This window comes from Exophiala xenobiotica (assembly GCF_000835505.1).
Source record: "Exophiala xenobiotica strain CBS 118157 unplaced genomic scaffold supercont1.5, whole genome shotgun sequence".
NCBI lineage: Eukaryota > Fungi > Ascomycota > Eurotiomycetes > Chaetothyriales > Herpotrichiellaceae > Exophiala > Exophiala xenobiotica.
The window spans coordinates 1,348,294-1,363,777 of NW_013562490.1; the positions used below are offsets into that span (position 1 = coordinate 1,348,294).

A 15,484-nucleotide genomic window follows, 5' to 3' on the forward strand; every position below is an offset into this window, starting at 1 on the left:
ACGCGGTCCACTTTGATACTTCGGCATTCGCGTTGCCAATGAAAATCTTGTACCAGGGAGATAGCTAGTTGCCAGCTTGCCAAGGCATAACACTCAGGTCCCATAGGATAAGTTTCCGCGCCAGTGACAGTGGAATACCGCGATCACAACTCGACAAGTAGATTCTCAAGAGTTCCGTCCATATGTATCTTACCTCCCGCTCGACGCTCACCTCGACCACTGTCGAAATGTATACCTCCCTCTGTCAATCCGACTAAGCACTCTCCAAATGTTGACCCAGCCCGGCCTTCTCCTTTGGGACCTGCTCCGTCTCAGCAGACCCTTGCTGTTTTTGAGCCTGCCTACTCTTCACTCTCTCCACAGCGATGTCCTTCAGACTGACTCCCTCCTTCCTGAGGCGTTCCAGGTCATGCGCGTGCGCAGCATACACCGCGCGCTCCTCCTCACTCATTTCTGGTCCCAACAGCAAAAACACGATTTGATACGCCCACACTGCGCCCATGAAGATTGCAATGACCTTCCCGTAATCAAAGCGCTTCGTCCCGTTGTGAGGAGGCAGGGGGTATTTTTCGCCAATGACGGCCTGAATCGTGGCAGACGCCGATGACGCCAGGTTGCCCAGTTGATACGTCAAGCCAACAGCCGTGCTGCGTAGCGCTTCAGGCGATACCTCCATCAAGAATATTGGAATCGATCCCCACACCCCGCCCACGAAGAATTGCAGGGCAAAGGCGGATCCCACGAGACCCATGCTGCGCGGAATGATGTAGGCGGGCACTAAAGCGCCGCCACAGACGCACGCGATCAGCATGGTTAGGCGACGACCTGCAAGATTTCTCACTCAGCGTGTGTTCTCGGCCGCAGAATAGAATACGGACGGGGAAGCCTTACCAAGGAATGTGCTAATGTACCCTAACGTCGTGCCTCCGATCAGCGCTCCGATTTGGCCAACGACGCTGATGACTGTAACATCTGTCGGGCCCATCAGGACTTGATTTTTGAGGAAAGTTGGATAGAAATCTTGGCTGCGAGAGAAGTCAACATCCCAACTAAAGGGAACGGTCCTGAGGAGGTCAACTCACCTGCCGTGCGAGCAAGCGTTGAAACCAGCCATTAAGAAAACCATCCACACGAAGAGCACCCAGTTCAGTTTGATGGCTTTCCAGGATTCTCTAGCCCACGCCTTGAAGCCGGCAGACTTGACATGGTGGTGGCCGCCGCTCTCCTTGTCGGCAAGGAGCTGAGCCTCGCGCTCGGCGGCCATGACTTGAAAGTTGTTCGTCTCGGGCAGCCACCAGCGGAACGCGATGATAAGGATTGGTGGCCCGGCTCCAAACCAGAATAGGGAGCGCCAGCCGTGGGTTGTGGTTGGGACGAGCTAAGAAGTTCAGCGATGGGTTCCTCAAAGTAGGGTTGTGCTTCTTACAGCGCGGTAGAATACCGATGCTAGTAGATAGCCCGTAGCATAGCCTTGCTCAAAGAGACCGGACAAGAGCCCTCGAGCATCGTAGGGCAGATCTTCTAGAGCTGTTGCTGCTGCCGGACCGAAGAGACCTATGGTTGCTTAGATCGAGTTTCGCAGAGACGGGAGACGGCTTACCACCCATGGCGATACCATAGAGAGATCGTACGCCAAGAAATTGAGGGAGCGTATTGCAAAACCCAGATGCCAATTCCAGGACGATGAAAAGAGCGAGATTGATGATCATGGGCCACTTGCGTCCGTATCGATCAGACAGCGTCCCAAATATCAAAGCGCCAACGGATCGCAACATCAGAGTGACCGTGAGACCCTGGCTTACATTAGCATGCTGGCCCAAGACATTGCAAACGGAGAATGCTCACCCATGAGACATCAGAATTTTGCACGCCAAAGTCCTTGGCGATTTCCGTGATGGTGAGAGAGACAGTGAAGAAGTCAAAGGCGTCCCACGTCCATCCCAGAAATCCTACAAGGAACATAAGCCATTGATGCTTGTCTAGTTCTTTGAGGATGTGATAAGGATTTCCCAACTTGGTTCGGGGAGGCTTAAGGCTAGTGATCCGGGTGGCCAGATAGTGCGTTATCTGACTGGGGGAATAGAACCACCCTGCTGCCATGCGATTATGCATTTTGCGCGATATGAAGAGTTGTAGCAGAGAGGCTGGCGAACGAAGAAGATGAAGGAAGGAGACAGGACTACCGTCAAAAGCTCCCGGGGGGCAGACTCGGTAGATATATCCAAAGGCTGTCAGTGTACGATACGGATTGATTGTCACCTACCTTCCTATATTATTGCAAGCGGCACATGGGCCAAGGCGCGAATCGTAATGGAAGGGGAGGAGAAGCGTGTATTGCCTCGTCTTTGGTAGGCATGTTATTGGTTCAGCAGCTAATCCATGTCTTTGCGTACTGCCTTCGGCGAACGAAGTTGCAGCAAAATTCCTTCCGTGGTTCCGTAACCGTTGATGGTTGCACGAGCTGAGCAGGGTTCTCTGGCACGTTTCCCTGGGTGCTGAAGCTGCAGAAGCAGTTCGGTAAGGGTTATCAATTGAGGTTTGCGCCAACCATCTGGGCTGCCGGTCTTGTTCCATCTTAGCTCGTACGCCACTTACACTGGCCAAGGTAGCAGCCAAGGAGGATCAACGCATAAGCGTCAGTGCCAACAGAGGCGGCGTTGCTTATGCTGTCGTGCTATTGCATGGGGACTGAGATGGAGAACCCCAGCACCCCGCACTCTGGCTGCAGCATCCTTGAAGCATTCTGGAATTATCAAACCCACAGAACGGACATGTACGGACATGTTCCGTGTTGGCAGAGACACCAGTGCTGTATGGAATACGGTCGAATGGGAAAGCCTCTGTGCCAGATGGACTTAGAGTAGGAGATCTAACCTCGCATAGATGGCTAGCCGCAAGTAGTTGTTTTCATTTGGAATGCACGCACCGAGATTTGTGTCGCCATCCGCGCTCATGAAGCACGTTTCCTGCATCTTTGGGGTATTAAAGACGTCGAGGTAGAGACTCTGGGGATAGTAAAAGTACCCCCGCAATAGTGTTTACGGGTACCACGGAAAGCATGCCTTTGTTCCCCTAAAGCCGGGCACGTTGTCATTGGATAGGGACATCGTTTATGCGGACAGCAGGCGTCGATGCATCTACCGACTGTATCGAAGACCGAGGTGTTGATATGCCAAGTACTCTGCAACTTGTATCGGGACTCGAGAGGTTCCTTGTCTCGCCCTTGCCGACTTCCCACCATTACCCTTTGGGTGAGCCTTGTGAACAGATCATTTGATGACAAGTGTTGGACATGAATGCTAAGAACGGTGACGGAAGCGAATATAGCAAAACACGACAAACCGAGCAAACAAAACAAACAGCGTAAACAGAATAAATAGGACAAACAAAACAAACAGGGCAAATGGTGGAGCACGTGACATATCACCATTGCCCAGCCTGCCCACCGCATCTGCTCCTGCTTCGTCGTCAAATCTTCCCTGCTTGGAAGCTTGACCGACGGATTGCTTTGTTCGTATTCGCCCACTTTCATCATATCTCCCCCAGCATTACTTGTTGGTCACTTCAATCAGAGTCGCCCCAATTCACATTGAAGAGCACAATCTGCCTAGACTTCATCTTGTCTTCTGTTTCAGCTTCGACTGATCGTGCCTTGTCATCTGTTCCATGGCCTTTATCAATCGCTGACAGGGCACTTTGGCTTCGGCCAGACCCCGCAGTTCCACGACACCGAAGAGACGGGGCAACGCAGGGAACTTGAGAACTTGCTCCCAGCGAACTGCCTTCTGTACCACAATATACTAAATCTGAACCGACCTTGTCCTACCTCGCCATGAGCACGTCATATGCGCTCCTGTCCTCTTGACCTCACAACAGCTCTCAAAGAATGTCCTTTGAACGAGATCCGGAACAAACTCCAGCTATCTTGTCGCCCAACCAATATGCTATCCCAACCGACGATCCATCCTCCTCCAGAAACTACAATACAATGCCTACGAGTCCTCCGAGAGACTCCCTCGTCGCCCGATTACAGATACAGTCGACACAAATTCCGAAGGCGTGGATCAGTCCAATATGCGGTGCTGGAGCAGGCTTCGCTTCGGGTATCGTCACCTGCCCACTGGATGTGATAAAGACAAAATTACAGGCACAAGGGGGCTTCCAGACGAGTTTCAATAGAAACCCACAAGCATCTCATCATCTCTACAGAGGCATCGTGGGCACAGCTCGCGTGATATGGCGGGAAGAAGGGGTGCGCGGGATGTACCGGGGTTTAGGCCCCATGTTGCTGGGTTATCTACCAACATGGGCGGTCTATCTGACCGTGTATGAGAACACAAGAGAGTTTTGGTTTGATCAGTGCGGAAGTTGGTGGGTAGCTCGTTGCTACTCTTCCTTGACCGCAGGTGCCTGTTCGACAATTCTGACAAACCCGATATGGGTCATCAAGACCCGATTCATGACACAAAGTGCGAAAGCTGCTAGTGACGGCATGCGTGCGCCCTACTATTACACTTCAACGTTTGATGCTGCACGCAAAATGTACCGCAGTGAAGGCATCAGGTCGTTCTATTCGGGCCTGACACCTGCCCTGTTGGGCCTGACGCATGTTGCGGTACAATTTCCCTTGTACGAATACTTCAAGATGAAATTCACCGGCTTCGGCATAGGTGAACATCCAGTGGAAGACAGTAGCGCAAACTGGATTGGCATCTCAGCTGCCACCTTTCTGAGCAAGGTCTGCGCCAGCACGGCGACATACCCTCACGAAGTGCTACGTACTCGGCTTCAGACTCAACAACGCAAATCTGGGATTACAACCTCGGATGGCCTCGCAGCCAAAGCACGTTACACCGGCATTCTTCACATGTGCAAGGTCATTCTGAAAGAAGAAGGATGGCGAGCGTTCTACGCAGGTATTGGCACGAATCTTATCCGAGCTGTCCCAGCCGCCATGACGACGATGCTCACCTATGAGTGGCTGCAGAGCCTCATCCACCGTTCACAAGATAGAGGTGGACAGTTGAAGAAGGAACGCCACGAACAAGGGACATAAGCCCATACATACTCTGTTTTAACGCACGACTGGATCATTTGCAAGGTGTTGGAGGAGTTTTCGGAGCATTCTACCACCCGCTCCGGCGTGATGGCAATGCCCAGCCCCTTGGGAAATTGCGCTTTGCATGAACACCAGATACCATGACCATGCCTTTCCCTGCCAAGGTTGATCATTGCGTACTGCCAACGAATATTGATACTCGGCGCCAGCGTGTAATTCGCACTTGACTTAAGAAAGTTCTTCCACTCAAATCGCCGCAGTGGATGCCAGGCGAAGCACACAACCAGGTTCTCATCACTTTGACTCACACCACACCAAGATGAGGTCGTTAGGAGGCGAGCGTCGCCTTCAATGGGGAGAAAATCGGGCGCATATCTGATCACGGGTAGGACGACGCTGAAGGAGCTGGAAGCAGAGCTAGGAAGCCCAATTCTAGATGCGAGAACAACCCACTGGGCTGCATGAACAATATTATGATGTAGCTGTTGCTAGCAGCCGAACCGAATTGAAGGGGCTTTGTGCTGCGTGGTTTTTTGACTCGCATGGATTGAAATACATATTTTGAACGACGTACAATGAGCGCTAAGGTCTTTGTTTCCTTCTGGCCGAATCTTTTTCTTTGACCAACCATCACAATACGTACTTGAATTCTTCGATATTTTTCGTACATATCCTATCAAGTCGAGGCAAGAATACCTCGTCAAGACAGGTCTAGCCAAACTGTCAATGAAATAGGGAAAAGTTTCATTACTACATCCATCCAATGCTGTGTGCCCATGCGACGATCATCCCGTACCAGAACTCCGTCTCAAGCTCTGTACAGAAAAGCCGTCAACTCCAGAGCAGAAATATTCACCTGTGCTGATGCCCACATGCGTCCCTTTTACGCGATCCAACAATACCACTACCAATAACAGCACTACAAGCCAAGGAGAATTTAACCACTGCACATCACGCATGCCTCCTTGTTCTCGATAGAGCCTGTCAAGGATATTAGTTTAGTCTCAGGCTGTGAAAGGACAGGGAGAACTTACACTGCAGCACCTTCTGTGCATAGATATCACCCTCGCGCTCTTCCGAATCACTGTCCTTATCCTCTTCTTGAAGAGCCTTGGTGGCCGCTCTGTCCTCAAGACTCTCCTCAACAACAGGCGCGCCGATGGGGTCGGTGGGCAAGACCTTGGGACTGGGCTCTCCGCTGCTGGCACCATCGCTGAGACGACTGCGGGCCAGTTTGTTGGCAAGCTGCTTCTCCTCGCTTGGTGGAGGCGTGGATGTAGGAGTTGGGATGCCGTTCATGGAGGTTGCTCCACCGTTGAAGTTGGAAGTCTTGGATGCATACATGGGACGCACGCTAGAAGTGGTGTAGCTCTGTCCGTAACCGACTGAGGTGCGCTTCTTGGGCATGCTACGTTCCCGTGCAACATTGGTGTCAGCGACCTTGAGTTGTTCCTGGTCGACGGTGAACTGAATGGGTGCGCTGGCAGCCATTGTACGGAGGTAGTACATGCCAGTCTTCAAGCCCATCTTCCAGCCGGCAAAGTGCATGGATGTGATCTTGCCCATAGTTGGCTCCTTCAAGTGAATGTTGAGGGATTGAGACTGGTCAATGAAAGCACCACGGTCGGCAGCCATCTGTAGAATATTGCGCTGACTGATTTCCCAGACAGTCTTGTAGAGAGCCTTGAGGTCGGCCGGGATGTTGGGAATGTTCTGAATCGAACCACCGTCAGAAATGATACGGTTCTTCATGTTGTCGGACCAAAGACCAAGGTCAACTAAATCCTTCAGCAACCATGGATTGACGATTTGGAATTCGCCAGCCAAGACACGTCGAGAGTAGATGTTTGACGTGTATGGCTCGAAGCATTCGTTGTTACCCAAGATCTGAGATGTGGATGCAGTGGGCATGGGAGCAACAAGAAGAGAGTTGCGGACACCATGCTTTGCAATTTCAGCCTTCAGGCTGTCCCAGTCCCACAGGTCTGTCGGAGTAACATTCCACATATCATATTGAAGGACGCCTTGGGAGACTGGACTGCCCTCATATGTCTGATAAGGGCCTTGCTCCTTGGCGAGCTCGCATGAGGCTGTCAAGGCGGCGTGATAGATGGTCTCGAAGATCTGGATGTTGAGCTGTCGGGCTTCCGGCGAGTCAAAAGGCAGACGAAGGGCAAGGAAAGCATCTGCCAGACCTTGTACACCGAGACCAATTGGTCGGTGTCGCATGTTGCTGTTCTTGGCCTCGGGAACAGGATAGTAGTTGATGTCGATAATTTTGTTCAAGTTGCGGGTGACGACTTGAGTAACCTCGTGGAGACGACCGAAGTCATATTCACCGCGGGCTTGGTCGACAAAGGTCGGCAGGGCCAGCGAAGCAAGATTGCAGACAGCAACCTCGTCTGGCGCAGTGTACTCGACGATTTCGGTGCAAAGATTTGAGCTCCGAATTGTCCCCAGGTTCTTCTGGTTGCTCTTCTTGTTGCATGCATCCTTGTAAAGCATATACGGAGTACCGGTCTCGGTTTGTGCTTCAAGAATAGCATACCACAATTTCTGAGCCTTGATGGTCTGGCGACCACGTCCCTCCTTTTCATATCGCTCGTAGAGAGCCTCAAACTCCTCGCCATAGACATCAGCAAGACCCGGTGCCTCATGAGGGCAGAAGAGGGTCCAGTCTTGGTTCTTCTCGACGCGGCTCATGAACAGGTCAGGAGTCCAGAGAGCATAGAACAGATCACGGGCACGGACTTCTTCTTTGCCGTGATTCTTTCTCAGGTTCAAGAAGTCAAAAACATCAGCGTGCCAGGGCTCAAGGTAGATGGCAAAAGCACCGGGGCGCTTGTTGCCACCCTGGTCAACATAGCGGGCAGTGTTGTTGAAGACACGAAGCATGGGGATGAGGCCATTCGACGTGCCATTAGTGCCGGCAATGTATGATCCGGTGGCACGAATGCAGTGAGCATTCAAACCGATACCGCCAGCAGTCTTGGAGATCATAGCACAAGTCTTCAGCGTATCGTAGATACCCTCAATGCTGTCGGACTTCATGTCGATCAGGAAGCATGACGACAGTTGAGGTTGAGGTGTTCCGGCGTTGAACAAGGTTGGCGAGGCATGAGTGAAGCACTTCTGAGACATGAGGTGGTACGTCTCAAGCACCTTATCGACATCATCACCGTGGATGCCCACAGAGACACGCATGAGCATGTGTTGTGGTCGCTCAGCAACTTGCTTGCCAATCTTCAGCAGATATGATCTTTCCAACGTCTTGAAGCCAAAATAGTTGTAGTTGAAGTCTCGGTCGTATACGATGGCCGAGTTCAGCTCATCGGCATGTCTCATGACGCACTCGAAGGTCTCTTTCGAGATCATGGGAGACGGCTTCTGGTTCTTGGGGTTGATATAATAGTAAAGATCTGAAACGACCGAGGAGAATTGCTTCTTGGTCTGCTTGTGGAGGTTGGAGACAGCAATACGTGCTGCTAGGATGGCATAGTCAGGGTGAGTGACGGTCATGTAGGCTGCAGTCTCTGCGGCCTAGGTCGAGGTTAGTCTACACAACAGCAACAGCCAGATGGGGCAACTGACGAGATTGTCGAGCTCAATGGTAGTGACACCTTGATAGACACCAGAAATCACCTTCTGGGTGATAGCTGCTGCATCCACATGTTCGGGATCGAGGCCATAGCACAACCTCGAGACACGAGCTGTGATCTTGTCGAATTGTACGCGTTCTTTGCGTCCGTCTGAAAAAGTTTGTTAGCGAGAAAGTCTTTGCAAAGCCGAAGTCCGCAGCCGCTGTGAGCGTGCCTTGCGGAGTATAGCAGCCAGAAGGAAGAGCTCTCACCTCGCTTGAAGACGAACATGATGGTGTTCGAGAGAACTGCTCTTCAACAGTCCAATGCCAACGAAGATAGGGTGGCAAGCAGGAGAAGGGATGATTGAAAGCACGGTCAAACCACAACGCTCCTTTTTATGTAGTCTCTGTTGACGAGTTGTCGCTGTAGGAACGCAGGCAGCAGGAACCGAGTGTGGGATAGATGAGTGAGAAACAAAGCAGAGGGCAGGATCACAAAACAATTATATGCAGGAACGCGCCTCGAGAGACCCATTTAGTACGCGTTCTCGCGTCTTAATGAACGACTGGCCCCTCAATGTCACGCATGTCGCCACTGCGTCATTCCACAGATTTAATCTGCGACGGGAGCATGTCTGACAAGGCCAAGCCCACCTAGATCCTCCGTGATCCTCACAGATCTCTCTTATTCACGTGATTACTCGTCCCAATACCCTCAGTCAGACAAAATAAATCTCTTTCGGCAACCTGGGCTCGGCTTTCTGCTTCCACCACCTCAAAGCCTTTGACCAGCCATCCATCCACTACATTCGAGACCATCCCAAAGTGCCACGGTAAGCAATGCGGCAGCATAACTGTAGTTCTTCGGCGCTGGGGTGTGACGGTGCCGCCTGGACTCAGCTTTCTCTCGATCCATAGGCCGATCTCAGAATGTTACCACTACGCGCCTGCAAGCAACCATAACTTGGCTGACAAATGCAAAGGATACGCAATTTCAGAAATCTAACGACATATATCAATTGTACATATCCAAGCACTCAGCACCATCGCTCGGCCATACAGAGATGCCCATCAAAATCCGATAAAAAAGCAGATTGCCACTCCAAGATCGGCTCTAAATCTCATGGGCCAAAACAGAGAGAGAAGTTAGTTACAAGAATATAATCAAGCGTCTTTTGCACATCCTCTCACCAGCCAGTCAGTAGTCCTGTTCCTTTCCTTTTCCCTTCCTCGTGGAGTCATCAGGGTCGTTATCTTCATCATCCCCCTCCCTCACGCTACTCATCCTCTTGATTTGATCTTGCTCCTTGTCCTCTTCATGATCCGCCTCGCTTCTATTGCTACTCAGCAGACTCAACGCGTCGGCATTGACAACGCGCAGTTTTTCCTTTGGGACAGTAAACATGACCTGGACCACTCGCTTCTGCACAGCAGTTTCAACGTCCCAATCTTCGTCGTCTCCCAAATCTCCATCAATGTCGTTCACCACCACTCCTGGGACTGGTTTCCTTCGGATCGAGGATCCAGCTTCACTTTGCCCAGGCATATTGTCATCCCAGTCCTTGGCACCTCGTTTGCCTCTCCAGAAAGGGGCTCCTGAGCTTAGGGTTCTGCTTGGGGCGGCCTCTGTCATTTCAGGCTGCTTCGTCGAGTTAGAATGACCCCTCGTGTCTTCAAGAGTGTTCACGCGGTCTTGAACGTCGACATTGCCAGTCCCCGTGAAGACGCGCCTCATGCTGCCCAGCAGGTTCATTGCTCTTCGGGTAGGGGTAGGAAGACTGCCCGCCCTGCCGTATTTGGCCCTGACAGGGTTTTCCACCAGCGTCTTGTAATATCGATCATCTTGACGCTTGTCTCTAGCACTTAGTAGAGCTTGGTTTTCACCTGCAACCACATGGCCCCAGGGGTTCTCGCGGGCAAATGCATATCTGTCCGCTCCCTCATTCGCATTGGGACGCCCGGCAGAATCTGTATTTAGCGAGACGCTGCGGTTGGATGGTGCTCGGGAAAGCCCACCCACATTTTGAGCTTCGTTCTGCCCTTGTCGAGGAGTTCCAAATTTACCCATGGCAGCTGCAGCACCCGCAAAGAGTGCGTAACCCGCGCTGACGCTCCGTTGAGACACATTTCGGGATATTGTGCTGGACATGGATCGTTGGAAAGAGGCAGTGGTAAAAGCACTGCTTTCAGACAAGTTGCTTCCCGTACGATCTGACTTTTCTGGCGAGCCTCGTCCGGAGTGGTCTCCGCCAGTAGTTGGTGGGCGTAATTGCGACAGATTCGAATGAGTTCTGCTGTAGGCTTGACTTGTGCTCCTTGACACGCTCATGGACTCTGCAGCTGATTGCCAATCCTCTACCCAGCCTTCAACTTCTTTCTTGCGCTGTGAAGCGGCGTTTTCGGTGGTCACAGGAGGGTCCTTGAAAGGGTCGCTCTTTACAGAGTTGCCGTCTCCTTCGATTTGATATTTCTTGGTCCGCCTTGCCGAGCCCACCTGACTGGTCTCGTCCTCTTCGTCGATGCGGAAGACAGGACCCGGAACACCTGTGGGAGGGTGCTGGGTGAAGGGCCCAAATCCGGCGGGCGCTCTGTTGCTTAGACTTCTCCTCAAGCCTCGAGTGGGACTCGGTACCTCCATCAACACTCCGGTACGCTCGGCATACCGTGAATAGTTACTATCCGTGGTATTAGGAGGCATTTGAAGCCTTCCATCACCGCCCGGCGCAACGACCGGAGCCCAGGGGAAGGGATTGCCCGAGCTCTCGATATGCCGTTCTTGCATTTCACCCCAGCTGGCGGAACGAAATCCAGGAGACTTTTGATCTTCGCCGTGTGGTGGGCTTGGGGATTGAAATCGACTGCCCAAAGCCTGCTCGCGCAGCTCCTTCTCCCTGATAACCCGCTTCCTATGCAGTTTGCGCGAATAAAGAAGCCAGACTATAGCAACCCCAGCAGCGGCTGCTAGCCCAAGACCAAGACCAGCACCCAGCCCAGCTTTCTCGGCTGGCCTCAATCCTGATGAAGATGCGTCTGCGCTTACCGCAGCCAGAGTCGACCCGGGCGGATAGGGGTTGGTGTATTCGTTGGACCACGCCATGGTGCTGGTGTTCAGGAACCAAAGACCTTCAGAGAGGTCACGTTTCCGGCTCGACCCAGATGAATCGATAGTATAACCCCCCAGGACCATCATAACTCCACCTGGCAGTAGTGTAGCTCCATGTCCGTAGATACCGGCTACCGACGAGAAAGGATCTGAAGTCGTAGATGGCACGGTCCACATCCAGTCACCTTGACCACCATAGCCTTGGCCGACTTCCAGTATGATCAGCTGCGGCAGGGCTGGAGCCGAAACGTCTCCTACCCAGCCCCCTAGCACAATAATTCTAGAGCCGTCCTCTGTCAAGACGGCGGTGTGGCCCGATCGAGGCTCGATGGTGGTCGAGTCTCTCACTTTCAACTTGCCAGCTCCCGCACTCGACGTCCGCGACACCCCAACGAATGCCCACGACTCTTGCGGTAAGGCAAATATAGCCAGCTGGGACATGTTTATGAAGGCGGTCTGAGTATGGCCGCCGAGTAGAACAAAGTTTTGTTGTTGTGATACATTCGTGTCCGATGTATTCGAAAAGGTCGGGTTGAGGGGTGTTATTGTCAGTCCGGCTTCCGCGATAGGAGGCGCTCTTGCGCCGGTCAATGACAAGTGATATGGTGAGGTAGCCAAAGACCCTGAGTTCGGTGCCAGAGTCAGCATAGTATTCGAATATGTGGCATTCGAGGTCCAGTCAGTCGCATCTGGGGAAGCCACATCCGGGCACATCCCGCCAAAAACGTACAAGGACACATCCTTGGTAGAATCGGAAGGAGAAAATGAGAAACCAGCTGAGAGATATTTCGGTCTCAGGGAGTCGTCACTGGTAGAAAGTGGTAATTGTGACCAGGTGCCGTCCTCGCCACTAGTATTCGTTGCGTATCTCCACAAGCCTATGTCCTTTGTATTGTCTTTGCAATCTCCTGCCAACACCGTGATGCCCTCATCGTCATGTATTGCTATGAATGGTTTCGAGGCGGATTCTGACAAGAATGGGAGGGTCTGCGAAAGCTGATGCTTGGCCGAGGTAGAATTGAGTCGGTCGGAAACATCTAATGAGTACAGCGAGAATTGGGAGGACGATGGCTGCGGTGAGAAGGCGTATGCGACGGAGCCATTCTTCGTTGGGATAATCCGTGTCGGATTGTATGGAAGTTGTGCAGACACAGGTGTAACGGAGGTCAAGAGACCAGCGGGAAGCAGGAGGAGTGATAGTAACATAGCTCGATGGTCGTCGTCAAGTCATCGCAATGCGTGATTACAGTCTGAACTGACGAGCAAACCCATCTGCGGCCTGCCGGTACGCCGAATTGATCAGTTTGCACTTGTCAAAAGGAGTGGGATCCAGTCGCTTTTACAGTCTCGAACAAAGGTTCTGCAGAGACTGAGCCATCTGGAGGCTGGCGGCGGTACTTCGTCGCGGGGCAGGTTGAGTGTGGTGTGCAAGGATTGTAAACAGACGCGGGATAGTCGCCAGCCACGCTGAACACCAGAATGGAACCAGGGTTTCCAGGCGACGACCGTTGCGCAGAGTTTGACGCCCTTATCGATTACATCCAATGGTCATCTCGAGCCGCAAGACGAATCTTGCGCCATCTTTGCGCGCCAAAGGGTCTGGGGCAGGAAATACGAATCTGTGCATATATTGATTTCAAGGTTGCCACGACAACGAGGTAAGATGCAGTGGATGCAGCAAGGGCAGATACGCAGGGGCCGCCAAGTCAAACATGTGAAGCATTTGATACGATCTCCTTCAAAGACCTTCTATTTTGCGGCAGTAATTTGTCTTTGATGGCATGGAGAAGGCTCGCGGCGCCATACTTGATAGAATATTCACAGGCGTACAGCGAGACACATTTATACCACCAGTTTGAGATCCCGACGTCCGCGCTTATGCAGAACAGCTACATCTCCCTTTTGAAGTCGCAAGCGACACTAAATTAGTTGGTTCCATTGCTCGCAGCGGCCTGTAAATGTCGACCAACTTTCTTCGAGTCTGCCGCTGTGCCTGTTTCCTTCGCCGGCAATGTCGTCTTCAAAGGCGGTAACGAGCTCCTGGCGGTCTCTCGGGCCAACTGAGGAATGAGTGCGTCCATAAGCACCAAAGCCGACATAGCTTCCACGATAGGCACGGCTCGAGGTACAACGCAAGGATCGTGCCGGCCTTTGGCTTCCAGGACGCCTTCCTCACCGTCGAACCTGACTGTCTGTTGTGCCTGGCCAATCGTAGCAGGAGGCTTGAACGCAACTCGGAAATAGATGGGCTGTCCATTCGAAATGCCGCCTTGAATGCCACCCGAATTGTTTGTTTTGGTTGTCAGTCTGCTCTTTGTATCGCCTGATTCTTGTACTTCCACAATGAAGGGGTCGTTATGAATCGACCCTGGCACTTCGCAACCCCCGAATCCGGAACCAATCTCGAAGCCTTTGGTAGCTGGTATACTCAGCATGGCATGGGCGAGTTCGGCTTCGAGCTTGTCGAAACACGGTTCCCCGAGTCCAATGGGGCAATTTCGAATCACGCATGTCACTGTCCCTCCAATACTGTCACTGGCGTCCCGATACTTTTCGATCACCTTCGTCATGCGTTGTGTAGCACCTGCATCAGGACATCGTACCGGAACGAAAGTGTCGACATCTAGTCTAGTGATCTTTGATATTAGTGAAAGGAAATCTGGATTCGTTGCAGGCGTCGGATGAGAAGGCGTGGGCGGGAAAAGATGCTCTGATCCCACAGAAGACACGAAGGCGACAATCTCGACACCATGTGCTAACGACAGATATTTTTCTGCAATAGCACCCGCTGCCACTCTGCCTGCATGGGGTCAGTGCTGGGCACCAAACTTGTGCAAAGACTTACCAATGGTTTCTCTGGCGCTGCTTCTGCCTCCGCCACTACTTGCCTTGACGCCATACTTTTCCAGGTAGGTGAAGTCGGCGTGGCTGGGTCGAGGGTAGAGATCCATGGTACTTCCACCATAGTCCTTTGGTCTTTGATCTTCGTTCCGTACTACAAGGCCAATAGGAGTGCCTAACGTGACACCGAACTCGGTTCCTGATTGAATCTCAACTCGGTCTTTCTCGTTTCTCGGAGTAGTCAATGCAGACTGGCCTGGTCTGCGCCGAGTCATTTGAGGTTGGATGTCATCCTCCGTCAATTGCATTCCAGGAGGGCATCCGTCGACAATACAGCCAACAGAGCGGCAGTGGGACTCGCCATAGGTGGTGACCCGAAAATATTTTCCAAATGTAGACATGTTTGGTGACTCCGGCTAGGGCGCCGACGACTGCACAAGGATCCGGACGTTCTGAGCTTCGTATTTCCTTTTTAGCTTGCCAATAGCTTCTGCCAGCCCTCCGTTGTAGACAGCAGCTCCGATCTCCTTAACTAGCGTTCAAATTCCAGAGTAGCTGAACCTGAAGTTTTCTGAAAATATGAGTCTTCCAGAACTCGTACCCCATAAAATCGGCTAAAGAATCTAGGGCGAGGCTTTGCCAAGAACTTGATCAATGATCACCTGATACTCGGCAGAGTTGCCTTGAAGCCTTTCCTCAAACATACTTCGATGGCTCCGTCTTCGCTCAATGTGCAGTCGACCATAGGAAGTCAAGGACTGGAGATGTCTTGTTGAGTGGGCTCATATGTACAGGAACCCCTGTGTAGGCATTGTTGGTCCCTAGCATGGAGTCCCGGCATATAAGGAGTCTGACTTCTGGCCGGGACGTCCGTTACAGCCTGATTGACCAAGAATGTCGC

At 52.1% G+C, this 15,484-nt stretch overlaps 5 protein-coding genes across 5 annotated transcripts; 1 reads left to right on the forward strand and 4 right to left on the reverse strand.

Moving 5' to 3' along the window:
• Positions 1 to 5: 5 nt before the first annotated feature.
• On the reverse strand, positions 6 to 2,112 carry PV05_08238 (uncharacterized protein; the record flags this gene model as incomplete). Its single annotated transcript, XM_013457738.1, has 6 exons — positions 6 to 825; positions 892 to 1,025; positions 1,083 to 1,378; positions 1,427 to 1,554; positions 1,601 to 1,793; positions 1,846 to 2,112. The coding sequence occupies 6 exons, from the start codon at positions 2,110 to 2,112 to the stop codon at positions 254 to 256; spliced, it is 1,590 nt and encodes a 529-aa protein (XP_013313192.1). The 3' UTR covers positions 6 to 253.
• A 1,404-nt stretch (positions 2,113 to 3,516) lies between these two features.
• On the forward strand, positions 3,517 to 5,640 carry PV05_08239 (uncharacterized protein). The gene has a single exon (XM_013457739.1). The coding sequence runs from the start codon at positions 3,887 to 3,889 to the stop codon at positions 5,054 to 5,056; it is 1,170 nt and encodes a 389-aa protein (XP_013313193.1). The 5' UTR covers positions 3,517 to 3,886; the 3' UTR covers positions 5,057 to 5,640.
• On the reverse strand, positions 5,629 to 9,153 carry PV05_08240 (ribonucleoside-diphosphate reductase large chain). Its single transcript, XM_013457740.1, has 4 exons — positions 8,910 to 9,153; positions 8,651 to 8,808; positions 6,094 to 8,599; positions 5,629 to 6,040 (listed from the first exon to the last, which is right to left on the reverse strand). Exons 1-4 carry the CDS (start codon positions 8,926 to 8,928, stop codon positions 5,997 to 5,999), a joined length of 2,727 nt encoding a protein of 908 aa, XP_013313194.1. The 5' UTR covers positions 8,929 to 9,153; the 3' UTR covers positions 5,629 to 5,996.
• A 492-nt stretch (positions 9,154 to 9,645) lies between these two features.
• Positions 9,646 to 13,318, reverse strand: PV05_08241 (uncharacterized protein). The gene has a single exon (XM_013457741.1). It carries the CDS (start codon positions 12,946 to 12,948, stop codon positions 9,838 to 9,840), a length of 3,111 nt encoding a protein of 1,036 aa, XP_013313195.1. The 5' UTR covers positions 12,949 to 13,318; the 3' UTR covers positions 9,646 to 9,837.
• Positions 13,319 to 13,458: 140 nt separating this feature from the next.
• Positions 13,459 to 15,157, reverse strand: PV05_08242 (chorismate synthase). Its single transcript, XM_013457742.1, has 2 exons — positions 14,588 to 15,157; positions 13,459 to 14,542 (listed from the first exon to the last, which is right to left on the reverse strand). Exons 1-2 carry the CDS (start codon positions 14,982 to 14,984, stop codon positions 13,668 to 13,670), a joined length of 1,272 nt encoding a protein of 423 aa, XP_013313196.1. The 5' UTR covers positions 14,985 to 15,157; the 3' UTR covers positions 13,459 to 13,667.
• Positions 15,158 to 15,484: the final 327 nt, after the last annotated feature.

Excerpts from the sequence above, each read along its gene's own strand:
- PV05_08240 (XM_013457740.1), bottom strand. Across the intron at positions 8,600-8,650 it reads CCATTGAGCTCGACAATCTC|GCCGCAGAGACTGCAGCCTA; the intron begins GTCAGTTGCCCC and ends ACCTCGACCTAG. Across the intron at positions 6,041-6,093 it reads TGCACAGAAGGTGCTGCAGT|GCTCTATCGAGAACAAGGAG; the intron begins GTAAGTTCTCCC and ends TATCCTTGACAG.
- PV05_08242 (XM_013457742.1), bottom strand. The coding sequence starts at position 14,984 with ATGTCTACATTTGGAAAATATTTTCGGGTCACCACCTATGGCGAGTCC. Across the intron at positions 14,543-14,587 it reads CAGCGCCAGAGAAACCATTG|GCAGAGTGGCAGCGGGTGCT; the intron begins GTAAGTCTTTGC and ends GACCCCATGCAG.
- PV05_08241 (XM_013457741.1), bottom strand. The coding sequence starts at position 12,948 with ATGTTACTATCACTCCTCCTGCTTCCCGCTGGTCTCTTGACCTCCGTT.
- PV05_08239 (XM_013457739.1), top strand. The coding sequence starts at position 3,887 with ATGTCCTTTGAACGAGATCCGGAACAAACTCCAGCTATCTTGTCGCCC.